This window comes from Hyla sarda, chromosome 7, assembly GCF_029499605.1.
Source record: "Hyla sarda isolate aHylSar1 chromosome 7, aHylSar1.hap1, whole genome shotgun sequence".
Taxonomy (NCBI): domain Eukaryota; kingdom Metazoa; phylum Chordata; class Amphibia; order Anura; family Hylidae; genus Hyla; species Hyla sarda.
This window is the reverse complement of record NC_079195.1, coordinates 100,008,871-100,029,002: the sequence shown is the minus strand read 5'-3', so window position 1 is coordinate 100,029,002 and position 20,132 is coordinate 100,008,871. Positions and strand designations below refer to the sequence as shown.

The 20,132-nt window shown below is 46.8% G+C and overlaps 1 protein-coding gene across 3 annotated transcripts in view; it reads right to left on the bottom strand.

The window, feature by feature from the left end:
• Nucleotides 1-20,132, bottom strand: part of HECTD2 (HECT domain E3 ubiquitin protein ligase 2) — a 132,432-nt gene that overhangs the window by 7,763 nt on the left and 104,537 nt on the right. For all 3 annotated transcript variants that reach the window (XM_056530213.1, XM_056530215.1, XM_056530214.1), the window contains exons 13-20: nt 17,226-17,358; nt 16,094-16,182; nt 15,623-15,781; nt 14,140-14,214; nt 11,875-11,962; nt 11,681-11,787; nt 9,817-9,932; nt 7,493-7,636 (exon numbers count right to left, since the gene is read on the bottom strand). In XM_056530213.1, coding sequence (XP_056386188.1) covers nt 7,493-7,636; nt 9,817-9,932; nt 11,681-11,787; nt 11,875-11,962; nt 14,140-14,214; nt 15,623-15,781; nt 16,094-16,182; nt 17,226-17,358 — 911 coding nt within the window. The remainder of the gene's footprint in view (nt 1-7,492; nt 7,637-9,816; nt 9,933-11,680; nt 11,788-11,874; nt 11,963-14,139; nt 14,215-15,622; nt 15,782-16,093; nt 16,183-17,225; nt 17,359-20,132) is intronic.

Below are 20,132 nucleotides of genomic sequence, written 5' to 3'. Positions count from 1 at the left end.
AGGAAACGGCTGAAGTACTGCCTTGTCCTGATCAAGAATCAGGAAGGGAGGTTGACAAGAAAGAGCTGCCAACTCCGACAACCGACGGATCGAGGTCACAACAACCAAAAAGGCGACCTTCCAGGAATGGAAACTGAGAGAAATATCTCAGATAGTGTTACGCCGAGCGCTCCGGGTCCCCGCTCCTCCCCGGAGCGCTCGCTTCACTCTCCCCGCGGCAGCGCTCCGGTCACGTCCTCTGACCCGGGGCGCTGCGATTCCGCTGCCAGCCGGGATGCGATCCGCGATGCGGGTAGCGCCCGCTCGCGATGCGCACCCCGGCTCCCCTACCTGACTCGCTCTCCGTCTGTTCTGTCCCGGCGCGCGCGGCCCCGCTCCCTAGGGCGCGCGCGCGCCGGGTCTCTGCGATTTAAAGGGCCACTGCGCCGCTGATTGGCGCAGTGGTCCCAATTAGTATGTTCACCTGTGCACTTCCCTATATCACCTCACTTCCCCTGCACTCCCTTGCCGGATCTTGTTGCCTTAGTGCCAGTGAAAGCGTTCCTTGTGTGTTCCTTGCCTGTGTTTCCAGACCTTCTGCCGTTGCCCCTGACTACGATCCTTGCTGCCTGCCCCGACCTTCTGCTACGTCCGACCTTGCTTCTGTCTACTCCCTTGTACCGCGCCTATCTTCAGCAGCCAGAGAGGTGAGCCGTTGCTAGTGGATACGACCTGGTCACTACCGCCGCAGCAAGACCATCCCGCTTTGCGGCGGGCTCTGGTGAAAACCAGTAGTGGCTTAGAACCGGTCCACTAGCACGGTCCACGCCAATCCCTCTCTGGCACAGAGGATCCACTACCTGCCAGCCGGCATCGTGACAGATAGGCTCGAACGGAACGGATTGCAAGGCACTCAGGACCAAATTTAAGTCCCAAGGGGGAGTAGGAGACCTATAGGGAGGAATCTCATGAGCTACTCCTTGGAGGAAGGTGCGAACCGATGAATCAGAAGCCAGAGGCCGGTGAAAAAGAATAGACAGCGCCGACACTTGACCCTTGAGGGAACCAAGAGCCAGGCGCGTCTCAAGACCCGACTGCAGAAACGCCAGAAGGTTCGGTAGAGAAAACTGAACTGGGGAAAGAGAGCGGGCCTCACACCACCGAAAATAAGCCCGCCAGGTCCTATGGTAGACCCTAGCCGAGGATGGCTTACGCGCCTTGAGCATAGTGCGAATAACCCTAGATGAGAAACCGCGAGCCTTCTATATCGCAGTTTCAACCACCACGCCATCAAACGCAGCGGCTGTGAATTGGGGTGGCAAAGAGGACCCTGAGACAGAAGATCGAGGCGATCTGGCAGGCGGAAGGGAACGTCCGCCACGAGCCGAACCATGTCGGCGTACCAAGATCGGCAGGGCCAATCCGGGGCCACTAGGATGGCCGGTACGCCTTCTGCCTTGAGTTTCCTGAGCACTCGGGGAAGGAGGGGAATTGGCGGAAACAGGTACGGGAGAGTGAACCGAGACCAGGGAATGACTAGGGCGTCCGCGGCCAGCGCCAGAGGATCTCTGGACTTTGCTACAAAGTTTGGAACCTGGCTGTTTAGGCGGGACACAAAGAGGTCCACGTCCGGAGTCCCCCAGCGGTGGCAGATGGACTTGAACACCTCCGGGTGAAAGGGACCACTCCCCGGTATCGGGGGAGGAGCGACTTAGAAAGTCCGCCTCCCAATTCTCCACCCCCTGAATGTGGATCGCTGATATGGAGGGAACCTTGTGTTCTGCCCAATTCAAAATCTTGGACACCTCGGTCATGGCAGCACTGCTGCGAGTGCCCCCTCGGCGGTTGAGATACCCCACAGCCGTGGCGTTGTCTGACTGAATGCGAACCGGGCGACCCCGAAGAAGAGACTCCCAGTGTCGGAGACAAAGGAATATCGCCCGGATCTCCAGGACATTGATAGGAAGCCTGGCTTCCCGAGGCGACCACCGGCCCTGGACCATCCGGTCCAGGAGGACACCCCCCCCAACCGAGGAGGCTCGCATCCGTCGTAAGAACCAGCCAATTCAATGGTAGAAACGAGCGGCCGCTCTGAAGGAGGGGAGAGCGGAGCCACCAAAGAAGAGACTGGCGAGCTTCGGTGGGCAGACTGATTTGATGATCCAAGGACAGGGGGGATCCGTCCCACAGAGACAGAATAGCCCACTGAAGCGGACGGCAACGGAACTGTGCAAACGGAACTGCCGTTATGGCCGCCACCATTCTGCCCAGCACTGCCATGCATGCATGAATTGAGACTGGATGCGGGCGTCTCAAATGACGAACTTCTAACAGCAGAGCACTCCGCTTGTCCGGAGGGAGGAAGATGTGCGCGCTCGCGGTATCGAACCTGAGTTCCAGAAAGACCAGAGACCGGGAGGGAGAAAGGTTGGATTTCTCCTCGTTGATCAGCCACCCGAAGCTGGTTAGGGTCAGCAGGGTGATGTGGAGACTCTCCTCGTTGTGGACCCGGGACGGGGCCTTGTTAAGCAGGTCAGCCAGGTAAGGGAGGACAGACACCCCCGGGACCTGAGAATGGCCATGACAGCCGCCAGGACCTTGGTAAAAACCGGGGGGGCAGTGGCCAGGCCGAAGGGCAGAGCCACAAATTGAAAGTGACCCTGCGGAACGGCAAAGCGTAGAAAACGTTGATGAGGAGGAAAAATCGGGATGTGAAGATACGCATCCCGAATGTCCACTGAAGACAGGAATTCACCCTGATCCATGGATGCTACGATCGACCGTAGTGACTCCATACGGAAGTGGCAAAGGCGAAGATGCCGGTTGAGGAGTTTCAGGTCCAAAATCGGACGGACTGAATCCTCCTTTTTGGGCACCACGAAGAGGTTGGAATAGAAACCCCTGAAACGGTCTTGAGGTGGAACGGGCACAATAACACCCTGCTGCAGCAGAGTGAAAATAGCAGAATGAAAACCTGCGGCCAGAGCAGGTGAACGAGGAGGCCGTGATCGAAAAAAATGATCCCGGGGAAAAGAAGTGAACTCGATTCGGTAACCATCGGAGATGACGTCCTGAACCCAAGAGTCCTGGACTTGTGCCAACCAGACGTCCCGAAAAAGAAGTAAGCGACCACCCACCCGAGACGGAGTCCCAGGTGGGGGCGCCCCTTCAGGTCGAGGCAGGTTTACGGGTTCCTGATTTAGCGGGAAATCGGTTGGAGCGATTATCCTGCTTCCAGGAGGAGCGAAGTTTGAAGGACGGGCCCTGCCTACCCTGCGAAGGGCTCGATTTTTCCTGGCGCCCCTGACCCAAGGGGCAAAAGGACCGAAAGGAGGTCGACTTACGAAAAAACCCACGAGCCGCAGTGCGGCGAGCCTTGTTCTGGGGAAGCAAAGAACTTTTACCATCTGTAGCCTCAGAGATGATGTCGTCTAGCCGCTTTCCAAAAAGGAGACCGGCTTTCCAAAAAGGAGACCAGATTTTTTGGAAGCCGAATCGGCGTTCCAAGCTTTGAGCCACATGGAGCGACGAATGGCGACCAGGTTGCCAGATGTGACAGCCGCACAGCAAGCAGACTCCAACGAAACCTGGCATAAATATTCGCCTGCGTCTGACACCTGACGAGCAATTTCAGCCAGAGCGTCCGTGGGGGCCACAGACAACAGACCTTGATGGAGCTGAGAAGCCCACACCACTAAGGCCTTCGCCACCCAAGTTGAAGAAAATGCCGGAAGCAGGGAGGATCAAATTGCTTCAAAGGCGTATTTGGCCAAATTCTCAACCCGCTTGTCCGCGGGATCCTTAAAGGAAGCGGCATCCACCAACGGTAGAGTGGTGGATTTGGACAAACGGGAGACTGGGGGGTCCACAGATGGTGGAACAGTCCATTTAGAAATAAGGTCCTGAGGGAATGGACACAGAGTCTTTAACCTTTTAGGGCCTTGGAAGCGCTTCTCCGGAAGCTTCCAGGCGGTCTCCAGAATCACATCCAACTCCTTATGAGGATGGAAAGACTTAGGAGAACGAGGAGTGCGGGCAAAGGGCACCTCAGGAGCAGGGTCCGAGGGTCCAGGGTCCTGTAGATGGAAAGTGTCCCTGACTGCAGACACCAGGCCATCCACCACACAGAGGACAGCTCTTCAGAATTCGAATGAGGTTCTGAGTCCGCCAATTCGCCCGGAGATCGGGAACGGTTAGTGGAGGCTCCTGATCTGGGTGACCGGGATCTAGAATGGCGGTTTGGGGAACGACCCCTAGGAGAGCGGTCGCGTGACCGGGAATGCCGCCTAGGAGCGGGCGATCTGGAGCGCGAGCGGCGCCTGCTATCAGGAGATGAGTTTGGAAAAGCAACCCATGGACGTCCATGGGAACGTCGACGGTCCGAAGACGCCGAACGAGCTTCCCGAGGGGGACGAAGGGAAGACTGCCTTAAGGCTGTAGCCACCTCCTTGGAAGCCTGCGTCAGGTCTGAAATAGTCTGGGAGAGGGAAGACACCCAAACCGGGGTCGGTTCAGGGGCCACAGACCCTGAAGGAGCATCTAGGGCAGGAGTAGAAGGGCGTGAGGAAGAGCAGGCAGGACAAGTGGGTACAGCCGAACCCCCCGAAAATTTAGCCTTACACCTGGTACAAGCATAGTACGTGATTAAAGCAGGGGCCGCCTGTCTGAGGGAAGGTTCAAAGCTGGGGGTAGACATTGCCAAGCGCAGCCAATTAGTAACAGAAGAATGGAATTATCTCACCCAGGTTCCTGGATGACGTCCCTACACCTTCTGAACACAGGACAGCTGGCTGGAACAGGGATGTAAGACCCACAGGACCAGCGTGCAGCAGCGTTTGAAGAACGGTGCTGGAACAGGAAGATACTGGGCTTCCTGAGTCACGTGACTTGAGGGGAGGAGTACAGTTCGCGCGCTAGCATGGGAGAGGCTGAGGCAGCCTGGGGAGCCCGCGCTGCCACCTGATAGGCCGTACCAGCCTTTCCAGTGCCGGCGCCGAACTGATTGGGCGCTCAGAGAGCGCGAAGTGGGCGGAGCTACACTGGGTCGGGACCAGGCCAAAGCCGCTGCCTAAAGTGGTGGCCTGGTTCCCGGTTGAAAACCGCCCTGATAACTGTAAGCCGGCAGCCATCTCCCTTAGCGGAGACGGCTGTCAGGGATAATGTGCGATACCGCCCGCTGGGCGGAGCTACACGCGGCCAGGACCAGGCTAGCAGTGAAGAAGCGCCTGGCTCCCAGCTGAATACCACCCAGACAGGGAAGTTCACAGCAGTCTCCCCCCCGTTGGGACGGCTGCCTAAACAGACTGCAAAGGCTACCCATGGCGGAACGGCCCTCGGCCGGGACCAGAGCGCGCCGCCCTAAACTAGGAGCCGGCAGCCGACTCCAGTGCAGGGACGGCTGCCGGATAATTAAACAGACTGCAGCAGAGGTTGTCCGGAGGGCTGGCAGCTGCCCCACTATGTGTGGGGGCTGCAGCCCACAGTAAAGGTTGCAGCCAGTGTCCCCAAATTCCAGGTCCCCCTTCCAAACTGATTAAAGTCACCCCCTTGTAACCCTTGAGGGAGTCCTAGTAAGGGGGGGAGGGGGGGAAAGGGTGTAGGGAACTCACCTGAATATGGCGGTATACTTACCTCCAAGAAGTTCTGTCCGCTCTTCACCTGACAAAGCCTGCTGCATCATGCCAGGCTTCAGTAAGCGGGGCGAGCAGAGGCAATAGGTGACCCGGACCCAAGGTACAGACCTGGTGCTGGCCGGTGGCGAGGAAGGGTTAACGGACCATACTCCATGGAACCGTGCCCTTCAGTCGCATGCGGGGAAACAGGCAGCGCCATGTTCCTATCGCCCCTACCTAGAAAAATAAAAAAGACGAAAAATTCTAAACACTATCACTAGAAAATAATAAAAGACCAGACCTGGAGCAATCCAGGCCTGTGTTGCCTATTATGACACTAAGCTAAAAATGAGTGTCTCTAAGGCAGGAGGTGGGGTATACCCTGCCGGGAGGGGCCGACTTCTTTTTTTTGTATGCCTAGTGTCAGCCTCCTAGTGGCAGCAAGATATACCCACGGTTCCTGTGTCCCCCAATGGAGCTGAATGAGAAAAGACTACATCCCTCGCTCCTCTTGTGCTGCAGCTGTCAGGTCTTCCGAGCTGTGCTCCTGTGATGTTCTTATGCCTTTTCTTGACGCACCGGATAAGGCAGTATTTACAGCTTGTGCTTGGATCAATTATACTTTTGAAGGTAGGGTCACAAGTAGCGCATCCGCAGCGAATTTGACTATGCAGATGCGCTATTGACCATCCCTAGAGTGTGCCTCCTGCTGTGCCCATGCATTCTGCTTTGTCTGCTCGTAGCCGCAATCTGCGAGCAGACACACAGAAATCTGCTAGTCGCCGTGCGCATGCGCAGTGTACTCACAGACATCCTGGTCGTTCCCCCTGCTCCCTGAGTTAGGCAGAGAGCGGCCGCAATGTCTGCGTCAAATACGCTGCAGATGCGCTACATGTGACCATACCCTGAAGCATCAACATTTTTTCATGCAGATCTGTCACAGATATGCAAAAAAAAAACGCATGTGTTACCTGTGGATTTTGTTGCAAATTCATTGTGGATCTCATTCCTATACACAGAATGTGGTGAAATCTATCACAAATAATAGTAAAATTTGCAGCATGTGGATTTATCCAAAAGGGAAATATGTATATGGCAGTGGCAACTACATGAAAGTATTTATAATTTTTTTTTTTACTCGCTGTCTCAGCCAGTAAATGAGGGGCACTCTGATGTATTGGGCCCAGCACTAGTGGAGCATGGCAGACAAAAGAACATCAATACCGGAGGCTATGGAGAAGCCTTAGCATATATATATATATAAACGGGATGAGTATTTAACTCAGGGAGAGTTCACCACTCCTGGTGTGACTGACTGCGGAGTGCTTAGTGGCCCTTGAATGCTCCGTCACACCAGGAGTGGTGAACTCTCCCTGAGTTAAATACTCATCCCGTTTAGTTGGTCTAAGGCCCCTTATCTCAGCCAAGCCAGATTACCCTGCTCTGTACTGACGAGGGGCAAGTACCCCGAAACAGCTGTCTGCAGATGGGTGCTCTTTCCTTCTGGAGAGAGAGAGTTCTGGCTTGGCATTAATCCCGATTAGCTTTTTATATTCCGTAACTGGAGCTAAGCTGATACCAGGGAACATCGCCTGAAAAGGTGATGTAATGAGCTGATTTGCATATTCATATATATATATATATATATATATTATTATTTTTTTTTTTATTATGGCAGCCTAAAAAAAAAACAAAAAAACCTTTCCCTTTAAGAAATGTTCTGACGAGGCCTGGATGACTTTACAGTACTACAGAACAGTACTGTAAAGGGATTGTTTGTGAAAAATAAAGAAATAAAGAAAATAACTAATAATTGTACAAAAAACAAATGGGATTTGGATGACAAAATGGTGTTACTATGAAAGAAAACACTGATGCAGATGAGTAGGTTCCATTCTTACCAATTAGTTGAGGTTTCATTCTTTGATATCTTGAAATTCAAATCCCCCATCCCGCCAACCGGCACTCTATCACTTCCTGTAGCAAAATGCAGAAACTTCTTTTGAAAGTCAAGAGGGAAACTGAGAACAACATCCCACAAATACCTGCAAAATAAATTATTATAAAATGAATTCAGTTTTACCTTAGTGTTAAGTTACATATTAGTAGTTATGATTCCCAAGGTATATTAGAAATGTATAAACTCCGCACAGCACTTAAATAACAGAAAGCTGTTAGTCCTCTAGGATGATGTCAGTCTTCTCTCTATTAATTTAAGACTGCTCCATCACTCAGCCTGTTGAGTACAAGTACAGTCAGTAACCATGGATCCAGTTTTTACGGAGTGATCTACACTAATTTTCTTATTTCAGATATTTATTATCAGCACAACCACTTTTGACAAATGGAATATGATTAGGAAGTGTGAATGAGAAGAGCCTACAAGTGGATAAACTGTCCCCTCCTCCAAAATGACAAAATCCATGAGTTTTTTTTGTCATGCACTGTCACTGTCAAAAACCTGCTCTTATTGATTTCTATGGGATGTGGGGAACCATGCAAAAAAATAAGTGACATCTCACCTCTTCTCTGCTCAGTTTATGCTCTGAAGCTCCCATTGAAGTCAACGGGGGCTTCAGGGGTAGCACCCCCAAGGCTGCCTAAAGTCCTGAAGTTTAGAGAAGGCATCAGTGTAGGGTTTTGCTCATGTGAACCCACCCTTCCAACAAAATGTGTTACTGAAGCTTGGACTCTTACCACTAAAACTAACAAGTGAAGCTGACTCCCTTTATTTTTTATAGTGAGTATTTACCAAACAGGAGTAGATATTTTGGCAAAATCAATGCTTTGCTCTACAACCTAATCCAAATACAGGGTGTGTAGATCTTGCACATGATACATATACGGCCTTATGATAAGGTAGAAAAAACAAAGTACTATCAGCAGCTAAATTATAAGGTCTAACATTTTTACAGGCCTCTTTATAAATAAATAAGGTAGATCAGTTCTCCAGCCACTTTGGATATCATTGAATGTAGGGCTGGGCGGTATACCGGTTCATATCGGATACCGACATTTTTGTGCTGCACGATATGAATTTTAACCCATACCGCAATACCAGTTTGGTCCCTCCTCCTCGGGAATGAATGAATCAGCCCAGCATTGTGCTGTCCTCACATCGGGGAACCAATCATATGTGACCCGCGAGCGCTGTTCTGCTTCCCCAATTAATTATTAGCCCAGCGCTGTCCCCATCAGGGTACTACTCACATGTCACCCACATGCGCTGCCCTCCTCATCCTGTTTATTGCAGCCGCCGGTGCTGAAACTCTATACCAGTGGTCTCCAACCTGCGTACCTCCAGATGTTGCAAAACTATAACTCCCAGCATGCCCGGACAGCCAACGGCTGTCCGGGCATGCCGGGAGTTGTAGTTTTGCAACATCTGGAGGTACGCAGGTTGGAGACCACTGCTCTATACTGTGCGGTATCCCTATGCCCGGGCTGCAAAAAATAAACAAAATAAACTTTAACTCACCTCCCGTTGGTACCAGCCTAACTTGTTTCCTGGGGCCGGCTTCTTACGTGACAGTGGGCTCAGCCTATCACCGGCCGAGGCGGAACATCGCTGCGGCCGGTGATAGGCTGACCGCTCTCCGACGTTCCCGTCCCCAGCGTAAGGCCAATGTAGGTGCGTTAAAGTTTCTTTTGTTTACCTTTTGCAGCCCGGGCATAGGGATACCGTACAGTATAGAGAGAGTGCCAGCGCCGGCGGCCGCAACAATCAGGACGACGAGGGCAGCGCTTGCGGGTGATATGTGAGTATTTACCCCGATGGGGATGTGGGCTGATAATTAATATTGGGGAGGGGTAGGAAATACCGTTATATACCGTGGAACCGCCAAAAGTTTAAAAAATACTGTGATACACACATTTGGTCATACCGCCCAGCCCTAATTGAATGTCACTGAAGAAGTCATGTCTTGTTTTTCAGAGAAATGTTTCACAATGAGCAAGAAATGAGAATAAGTAGAGAATTCCGCAGATTTCAGCTCTCATTTGCCCATCGAAAATTAAATTAGTAACAAGATCGGTTGCTCCATTTTCGGGGCTCACAATCTATATTCTAAATGGACTTTTCAGTATAGTATGGTGTGTGGGAGGTAACTGGATTGCGTGACGGACACCCAGAAAACACGGGGAGAACACCTTGATGACCCACCCAGCAAACACTATTGGTGCATTCATTTATACCACTAATTGTTAACAAATTTCCTCCTCTTACCTGATAGTAAGATCAGTCTTTTGGTAGCCGTCGTAATGTGTGTTTTTCTGGAGGGCGTGCATGTCTAATTCAGGACTACCACAGACAAGAATCTCTACTTCTTCTGGGCGAAGTAACTTGAACAACGGTAAGAAAAAAAGCCCTTGTCAACTGAAATAAGATCTAAGTTTCTACATAAATCCACAGATATGCATTCAAATCAGCAATGAATGTAGCCTAGAAATTGATTTATGGTACAGTTGTGATTCTTTTTACTACAGTAATAGTCTGTAACAGATTACTTGTCTAATACATACATTTGTTTAGAAGAGACCATGAGGGACATTTATCAAAACTGGTGCAACACAAAGAAGGAGTTACTCCTAGTAAACAAACTCCACCTTTCATTTTTCAGAGGTCCTACAGAAAATGAATGCTGCAACTTGATAGGTTGTCATGGGCAACTCCTCCACTTTTCCTTTCTACAAGTTTTTTAAATCTCCCCAAAGGATATTCAGGAACAACCCCTTATGTTTTTTTTTTTGCATATGTGGTACTCTTGACTAGGGATCGACCGATATTGATTTTTTAGAGCCAATACCGATAATATGTGAACTTTGAGGCCGATAGCCGATAACTTATACCGATATTACGGTATAAATTATCGGCTATTTCCCCTCCCCCAACCCCTCCGGCCCCGCAGAAGCCACTGCAGATCAATGATTTAAAGCGGGCACTTTAAATCTATGAACTGAAGCGGCTTTTGTGGGGCCAGAGACCGCCGCCGCCGCCACCCACTTCTCTAATTGCAGATACCGATAATGTAAAAAACCGTGAATATCGTCCGAAGATATCGGCCAAACTGATAATCGGTCGGTCCCTACTTTTGACTATATTCAGTTATGCACAGAGAATGAAATGGGTTGTGTCTCATGAAGACAATCGCTCCCCTAATGTCACCCAGGTGATCATTTGATTGGTGCTCATAAAACCCCCTTTATACAGCTAAACTATCATCCCAACATACATCTGCAGCAGTTTAAAGGGGTACTCTGCCCCTAGACATCTTATTCCCTATCCAAAGGATAGGGGATAAGATGTCTGATACCGGGGGGTCCCGCCGCTGGGGACCCCCATGATCTCCCTGCTGCACCCAGTGTTCATTTAGAGCGTTGTTGCAGTGCCAGAGGCTCATGGTGTCACGACCATGCCCCCTCAATGCAAGTCTATGGGTGGGGGCATGATGGCCGTCACGCCCCCTCCCATAGACTTGCATTGAGGGGGCATGGCCGTGACATCACGAGGGGACGTGACCGTGAAGTCACGAGTCTCCGCCCCGCATCACCAGTCATCTGGCACGGAGTGAAATTCTCTCTGTGCGCTGGATGTCTGGGGTGCTGCAGCCGAGATCGCGGGGGTCCGGACGCTCCTTTGTATAGGGTATAAGATGTCATGGGGCAGATTACCCCTTTCATGGATTCACATAAATATCCAATAAATGTAAAAAAGTGCCAGGCCTGGATCACCAGAGTTGTCACCGCTCTCTGCTCTGGCTCATAGAAAGGGAACAAGACCCCTTGCAATCTACATACCGTATGTCCTCATAGGTGTGGTATTGGGTAATTGAACTATTGCATTATACACGGCTGTGGATCCTGTGTCCAGTTATTCTAAGTCTGGTTTCATGCACAATAATTTGATCAGTATTTCTAGCCAGAACCAGGAGTGGAAAAAACACAGAGAAAATTATAAAGGCAAAAGATTTACACCTTTTTTGGACCCACTCCTGGTTTTGGCTAAAAATACTAACCAAAATATCTATCTGTTAACACAGTTTCAATATTGTATTTGGAGAAAATAATACCATAAAGAACATTAGTCTTACCATCAGTGCATTAGATGAGCAGACACTGTGAAACCCATAGTAGAACGCTGAGAACTGCTTGTAAATAGATTTATTAAGAAGGAAGTCTACATACAGTTGGACATATTCTGAAAGGAGAAACACATCCGTTATTATAAATATGAATGTTCTAAAGGATCCTTACAGATCAGAGTCTTATATTTTACATAAGTTACCTTTCCTGTTCTGATTGGTGACTGGGATTTTATCACCACCAGGTTTTAGATTATATGATTTAATGACACCAAATTCCTCTTGAAACACCTGAAAATTCGAAATCATATATAAGTTACATAGTTTATCAAGTTCAGCCTACAACCCACTCTGTTGATTTAAAGGAAGGCAAACAATCCTCATGAGAATACACAGTGCACCTAAATTTATGTATTATTCTATATGTTAAACATTCACACCTTTCATCTGGTGTAGGATGTCATTGTGGCACTTGTGGTCGCCTGCAGGCATCCCCCATTGTATGCATTTAGATGCTGGGGATCGCCCTTAGCAATGGACCACAAGCTCAGGATCTGTTCCCCCAGTATAAATGTACAGCTGCATTTGGGGTTGAGACCACTTTTTTTCTTTTTCTTGTTTAAATCCTATATTTAGAGGTATATAAACTCCACATTTAATGCGCCTTGATCACTTTCTAGGCAGCATTAAAGCGCACCTGTGATGGAAATTATACCCCCCAAACTAATACCATGATAGTATAGATGATGATATGTGTAATGCAGCTGTACTTTTGGCTGCTGTTTATCACTCTTTATCAGCAGGAAAATAGTTTTATCGTGCGGTCAGCAACAGTCGGATAGGCGTGGCTGGGGATCGCAATGCCCCACCTCCGCCATGCCTATCCCCTGTAAGTGTGCACTGGGACCACTGTATGATTGACACACAGGTCCCCACCCCCGATGTCCATGATGTGTGGGCCGGCGGGACTCCACTGAGCCTATACATATAATGTGCACCTTTATGATATATGATATACAGTGCCCGTACTCCTTTCTTCTCATGGTGCTGGAGACGCGCTGCTTCTGCTTTCACTAGAGGTAAAGAGCTCGCTCCCTGCCTCTAGCACTGCACAGGCGCACTGAGCTGGTGGCAGACAACGGGAGCGAGCTCACTGCCTGTAGTGAAAGCAGAAGCAGCGCGTCTCCGGCACCATGAGAAGAAAGAAGAGGAGTACGGGCACTGTATTTCATATAACATAAAGGTGCACGTTATATGTATAGGCTCAGTGGAGTCCCGCCGGCCCGCACATCGGGGGATGGGGACCTGTGTGTCACTCAAACAGTGGTCCTGTGCTCACTTACAGGGGATAGGCGTGGCAGAGGTGGGGCATTGCGATCCCCAGCCACGCCTATCCGACTGTTGCTGACCGCTCAATAAAACTATTTTCCTGCTGATAAAGAGTGATAAACAGCAGCCAAAAGTACAGCTGCATTACACATATCATCATCTATACTATCATGGTATTAGTCTGGGGGGTATAATTTCTTTAATTTAATGTCAGTTGCGCTTTAAGGTCCACTTGTGAGGCCGGCAACACATTAGCCAACTTGGGTGGGGCTTATAGTCTGCTTCCCTCCTCCCATTGTATGTGTGCCCAGCCACACTGGAGGTAACTGGGAGGAGGCTGGGCTGTGAGTTGGACCTAATGCTGCCATAATTGCCCACTGGCCTCTGGTTTTGCCCATACGGCACAGGTAGGTTTAGTGGTAGGTCCCGTGCCACTTGAGAAACCTTGGCATTGGTGTGTGGGCTCAGGTATGTCCTTCATATAAGGATACACTGGCTAATGTCTCAATTTTAACATCAGTTTGATGGTTAGCCAATGTCATTGTGTACATCTACCACAGTAGTGCACCTATATTTATGTATTACTCTATATGTTACACATCCACACCTTTCATCTGGTGTAGGATACCATTGTGGCACTTGTAGTCTCCTGCAGGCATCCTCCATTGTATGCATTTTGTGCTGGCGATTGCTCTTATCAACAGACCACAAGCGCAGGATCTGCTCCCCCAGTATAAATGCACTACCGCATTTGGGGTTGAGCACCTCCTGCTTTTTGAGACCAGGTTTTTTTCTTCTTGTTGTTTTAACAATCCTCGTGAGGAAGAATGGCAATTTCTCCATACTAGGGCAAAAATTATGCTTTGCATTCCTAAATCCAAACATGGCAACCAGAATATATCCCTCTATTCCCATACGCTTTTTGTGTAAACAAGTCCTGACTGTTTATTTTCTTGAATTACTTATTGCTTGTAAAACATAAAATAATAATACTACAGCCAAAAGGCTCAATAGAAGCGGGTGACATTATACATATGTTACTCGTTCTTTTGTGAACTGATTAACTGCATTATACTGTATGAAGAATACAGTCAGATATAGGAATTTTCAAATGAAACCGGAACATCCTTGACACAGACCTGGAATGTTGAATAGAAATCCTCTTCCACATTGCCTTCATATGTTAGTAGTTCATTCAATCCATGTGCTAGTTCCTAAACACAGTAATTAAAAATTCAATGTTGATGTAACTGATATTTCACAAGTTAGTTATAAATGAACATGATGACCATAAAAATTAGAAATCATAGAAGCCATAATGTGCATTAATAGGCCTCCAGGAGTAACATGGACATCTACGTTGCACTACATTCTTATGTATGGATAGATGAGGCTTACCATGGTGATTTACAACCAATTGCCGGTCGATCTTTATGACATACTGTATTACCTTTACATATCCCTACCCACCCCTTAAATCACACTTTAAATCCACAACCCTGAAATCCAAGATACTCTCTTCGTTCTCTCAGTGTCACCAAAAAAGCTTAAAGGGGTACTCCGCCCCTAGACATCTTATCCCCTATCCAAAGGATAGGGGAAAAGATGTCTGATTGCGGGGGTCCCGCAACTGGGACCCCCGCCAACTCTGTGCAGCACCCTGCATTCTTTTAGAATGCTGGGTGCGGGCTGCGGGGGTTGTGACATCATGGCCACACCCCTCGTGATGTCACGCCACACCCCCTGAATGCAAGTCTATGGGAGGGGGCGTGTTGACACCCCCTCCCATAGACTTGCATTGAGGGGGCGTGATGTGACATCAGAGGGGCGTTGGCGTGACATCACAACCCCCGCCCCAAGCGTTCGGAACAAAATGTTCCAATGCCGGGGCAGCGGAGTACCCCTTTAAAGGGACTGTGTCTTCAAAAATTCAACTATTGTTAACATTAAACTTTGTTAAACATAATTTGGGTGATGTTTATTTCTAATTTTTCCATCTATTTAATAAAATACATTTTTGTTTTCATTCTGGGCACTTGGCCTAATAATAAGCTGAGACTTCCTGTTCTGTACAGATCATTTCCCAATATTGTCCTCCTTATCACAAACAGGATTACAGTGAAAGATGACACCAATAGATAAGATGTGATCCAGCCATCCACAATGGGTGATGGCCATCACAGCTCACCTCTCCTCCTCCTCCTCCTTGCACAATAACCTCTACACAGGTTACAATGCATACCTCGAAAACTCTCTCATACAAGTTAATAGGTTCCCTACTGTTTCTAAGTCCATTTGGCTTTCTGTAAAGAATCTCTCAAAATGCTGTTAAAAACATCTCAGGCAATATGGCAGCCTTATAATAAGTTCTTCACCCTTCAGAGCCACATATTTGTTATCTGAAGAGGACACTTGCATGTGACCACATTGTTTCCTCCATATAAAATCATTAGGCAAAGGATTAGCTAAAGCAGCCCTTCAGTGCAAGGTCCCTACACACAGAAGCACAGATCTTTGCTTCCTGGACTCTGAGTTTGAAAAGGTTTTGAGTATGGCTTTGCAATATTAATAAGGAGTACATAAAACATTTAATAGCATACAAGAAATCCAAATTGTACTTACTGGCATGATCTGATACAGGTCATCCAGCGTGATGGAGGCAATGCCAACAGGTATGTTCTGGTCACAAGGTACTATCGGAGGACTTAATAGCTTCTTGTAGCAGCAAGGTGGAAAGCGGATATCTAGAGTGATGCTGTTATAGACCGCCAGCCCCATCAACTTTATATGTTAAGTATAAACACAAGTTATATAGATCTTAACACTGTTTTATGTATGTATAAGATGAAAACCCCTTTGAAAAGATCATCCCCAGTACCCTGTTAGAAAATATAGTTATCATAATGTAAGAGGTTCTTAAGCAGCCATAACAGCAAATCAACAGAACTGCATCCAAAATTTTATTTAAATATGACTTTTCTTTGTCTGGTATCGAAAACAAAAATCTTTATATGTCCTATGGAAAATGCATTAGTTTGCCCATACTGGGTATAGATAGACCATATACCGTAATTTTTTCCAACGCAAGGATACAGTTCCAACCAGACGAAATTCTGAATAGTTGTCACACTTAAAAGTGCTAAACCAGTGAAAGTTCGAGTCTTTATGATATGTAAACATACCTGGAAAAATACATATTCATGATAAATACATAGAGACAATACATCGGTCTGAAAACACTAAATATAACAAGATCAAAAATAAAAAATTAATACCTCAAAAGTAGCAAACTAGCTTTTCTAGAATTCACTAAGCAATGACTGTTGAAGAAGGGATGCAATGTTTTGTGTGAGATGTATTCCCATAAAAGTGCCCATACTGTATTACAGAGCCTGTACACCATTGCTCTTTGAAACAACAGCTGATGAGGAATTGACCCAAAAACAACTATTTTTAAGGCTAATACAACACGAGAATGGGCTCCTAAAACCCAATTACTCAATGTCTATAATCCCAGATTTATTAAACTCTGGGAATAAAAAATTCTTATGTTAAGTGGCAAATAAAGGTAAGAACAGACTGGGCTATGAAAAAAAATGAAAAAAATGAAAAACTGTACTTTCTTATCCCTCCCTGTGAGATTTGCCTCTTGAGCCAGACATCCTTTTAGACCAATGTATTCATGGGATTGAGCAGCTGCTGGAATTTGATGTACGGACGGTTGATATTAAAAAGTAACCAGGGGAGTGAAAGGTAAGGGATCAAAATTTGTGGGTCTCCTGGTACTTCCTTTCCACTTTAGGTAAGTGGTATTGGTGTATTTGGTGGAGGGCACTCTCCATATTTCTTTACTGCATCTGTAGCGTTTTCTAACACTGGTTCTTCTGTTTGTCTTCGGACCACTACGGTTGTACTTATGTGTCAAAAGATAGATACAAGTATATCTTACTATATGATCCTGGATAAACAAGTCCACTACTCACTCTTTAGTACTTAAAGGGGTACTCTGCTGCTCATCGTTTGGAACAAACTGTTCCAAACGCTGGAGCCGGGAGCTCGTGACGATATAGCCCCAACCCCTCATGACATCACACCCCACCCCCTCAATGCAAGTCTATGGGAGGGGGCTCCCGGCGCTGGCTCCAGTGTTCGGAACAGTTTGATCCAAAGGCTAAGCAGCGGAGTACCCCTCTTAAGGTTTTGTGTAGTACTCGAGCAGGCTTACCATAGTCAGGATGAAAAATTTGTCTGATGAGTAGAAGAAACCACTCTTTTGTCAGACCACCCAAGTCAAGGCCAGCTTCACCAACAAAAGTAACCTTTAACTTTTTCTTCAGGTCTGCCCGCTTTCGTGAAAGCTGTAGAAATAGAAGATTTAATGGAGTTTACACGTTCATAGGAAGTTTAATGAAAACAAAGGGTATTTCATCAGGATAAAATGACTGCCAAAATGTAGCTAGAGTAAGAGAGATAAAAATGTCCTGCTCAATGAAACTCTGACTTTGACCCAAAGGTGCATGTCTGTCTAATAAGATAAACCGTACATGTTGATATTGAGAGCTGGCACACTATCAATCAGAGTTTGTTTAAACTATCTCCTGCTAGTAATTCAATATTACTTCAGGGACTACCAAACTTTCAAAAGACTACAAGAGTATGGCTCAAATAATGTTACAACTGCAGGCTTTTTGCCCTTAACCAAGCAGATCAGCAATCTAGTGCTCAACTGAGACTAGAAAGACATTTAACACACATTGAAAGGAATCTGCCAGCTCTGTGTCATGCTCAGAGCTCAAGTGTCAAGAGGGCGTTGCCGAATCTCAGCATGCACATCTCCTCCCTTCTCCATCCCTACCTGCTTTGACTGACTGAGGTACAGGGCTGAGTACTGGAAGCCAAGACCTGTAGACTAATAATGCAGAGCGGGGAAGGAGGACAGAGAAAGCGTGCATGCTGAGGCTCAGCAACGTCTCCTTGACACTTGAGCATGACACAAAGCTGACAGATTCCCTTTAAAAGAGTATTTGGATCCATTGGACAGGCCATAATTGTCTGAAATGTTAGAGGCCCATCTCTAGTACTTAGTTTTTGTTCTATCCTGCATATACTATAATAAAAGAGAAGTCCATATAGCAGAACTAGCTCTCCTCTGCTTCTTCTCCTAACTGGCTCCTAACGTAACACAGTGTTACACATACCTATGAATGGAATTCACTTTAATTTATTTTAAAATTATTTATTTCGTCAGCACTTTTTGTAAGGCTTAATTTTATCCGCTCTAAATGCCCTTTAATGGAGTTTCTGAAAATGTTTTAACCACAGTACATTATATAAGTGCTCAAATGAACTTTATTATGGCTTCCGTGAGGTTTCTGAGATACCGTTGTCAATCACTAGCGCCAGAAGTGTAGTTCTGCAAAAATAGATTCCATCACATCACTGCTGCCTCCCCACATTCCCCTATTTTGGGACATGGCGTAGCTGTGTTTCATCAAAGCAGCAGGCCTGGCTTAGGTCTATGTCAACATCCAAGCAAGCCCACTACATTGCAGCCTCACTCTCGTGCACAGTATGAGTTCTGGAAATCCTGTCCCCCTGATGTGACATCACAGAGGAACGGGCACAACAGGCTGCTTGGGATGGGTTTCAACCCCTGAAATTTTTTTTTGTCGGGCTCTTGGTTCAGATAATCCCTTTAAATCTGTAGACATTGAAGGGGTTTTCCCATGACCGCTGATGACCCGTCAAAGGATAGGCAAAAAGTCAGGATAAACAGAGAGGTGTCCAGCTCCCAAATAAAAAAAGGTTAACAGTCCAAACTTATTATCCATTTTAAAAACACTCAAAGAAAAACACCCAGTGTGAGTAAATACCCCTTACGCCGATGCGTTTCGGACCATTAGGTCCTTAATCATGGCAAAGGAGGAAAATAAGTAAAGACCTTTACTTTGCCAGAAACCTCCTACAAACCACCTGGAAGTTGGAGTCTGTCCTCCTGGAAGGGATTGCAGCAGCTAGGTAAGTTAACCCATTCTTGTCAAAAAACATAATATCATCTTTTACCGCATGTTACTGCATAGAAAACTGTGTGGCATGAACAAATTCAAGACAAATACCAGAAAAAATAGTAATAATGATAATACACTATGGAAAGATAGCGTAGTTGAGCAAAAATAAACCAACACAATAATATTCAAAGATATATTCCAAAAAAGTTCTTGGCAACAATAAAACAAATCAACGATCAGTAAAAATAATACAAATCATTACGGAAATTCAAGCCTTGTGGGTAACGTGAGTCCAGTCTTAAAGGGGTACTCCGGTGAAAACCTTTTTTCTTTTAAATCAACTGGTGGCAGAAAGTTAAACATATTTGTAAATTACTTCTATTAATAGATCTTAATCCTTCCTGTACTTATTAGTTGCTGAATACTACAGAGGAAATTCTTTTCTTTTTGGAATGCTCTCTGATGACATCACAACCACAGTTCTCTCTGCTGACGTTATTATAATAATAATAACAACGCTTTATTTATTGTTGTCCTTAGTGGGATTTGAACCCCAGCACTGCAAGACAGCAGTGCTAACCACTGAGCCACCATGCTGCCCTTAGCATACACCTGCTATGCATGGTTGCTAAAATGGACAGAGATGTCAGCAGAGAGCACTGTGTTCGTGATGTCATCAGAGAGCATTCCAAAAAGAAAGGAATTTCCTCTGTAGCATTCAGCAGCTAATAAGTACTGTAAGGATTAAGATTTTTTAATAGAAGTAATTTACAAATATGTTTAACTTTCTGCCACCAGTTGATTTAAAAGAAAAAAGGTTTTCACTGGAGTACCCCTTTAATATCCAGAATGCCTCCCTTTTGAATACCGCATGAGGCTAATCACCTCCTCTTTGGGGACAAGGGACATGTTCTATTATTGTGACCTGGATATATTGTGGGTTCCCTGCATGCACCTACAGTATATGTCTGCTCAAACCTGAGAGTGCACGAGAACCACCATTTTCCCCTTCCTGCACATGGAAATGTGCATAGAAACGCTTTTTCAATTTTCTGAAAGTGCAGCCTATGTATTGCACATTACACCTTGTACACACTGCTGAATAAACCACGTGTGTGGTCTCA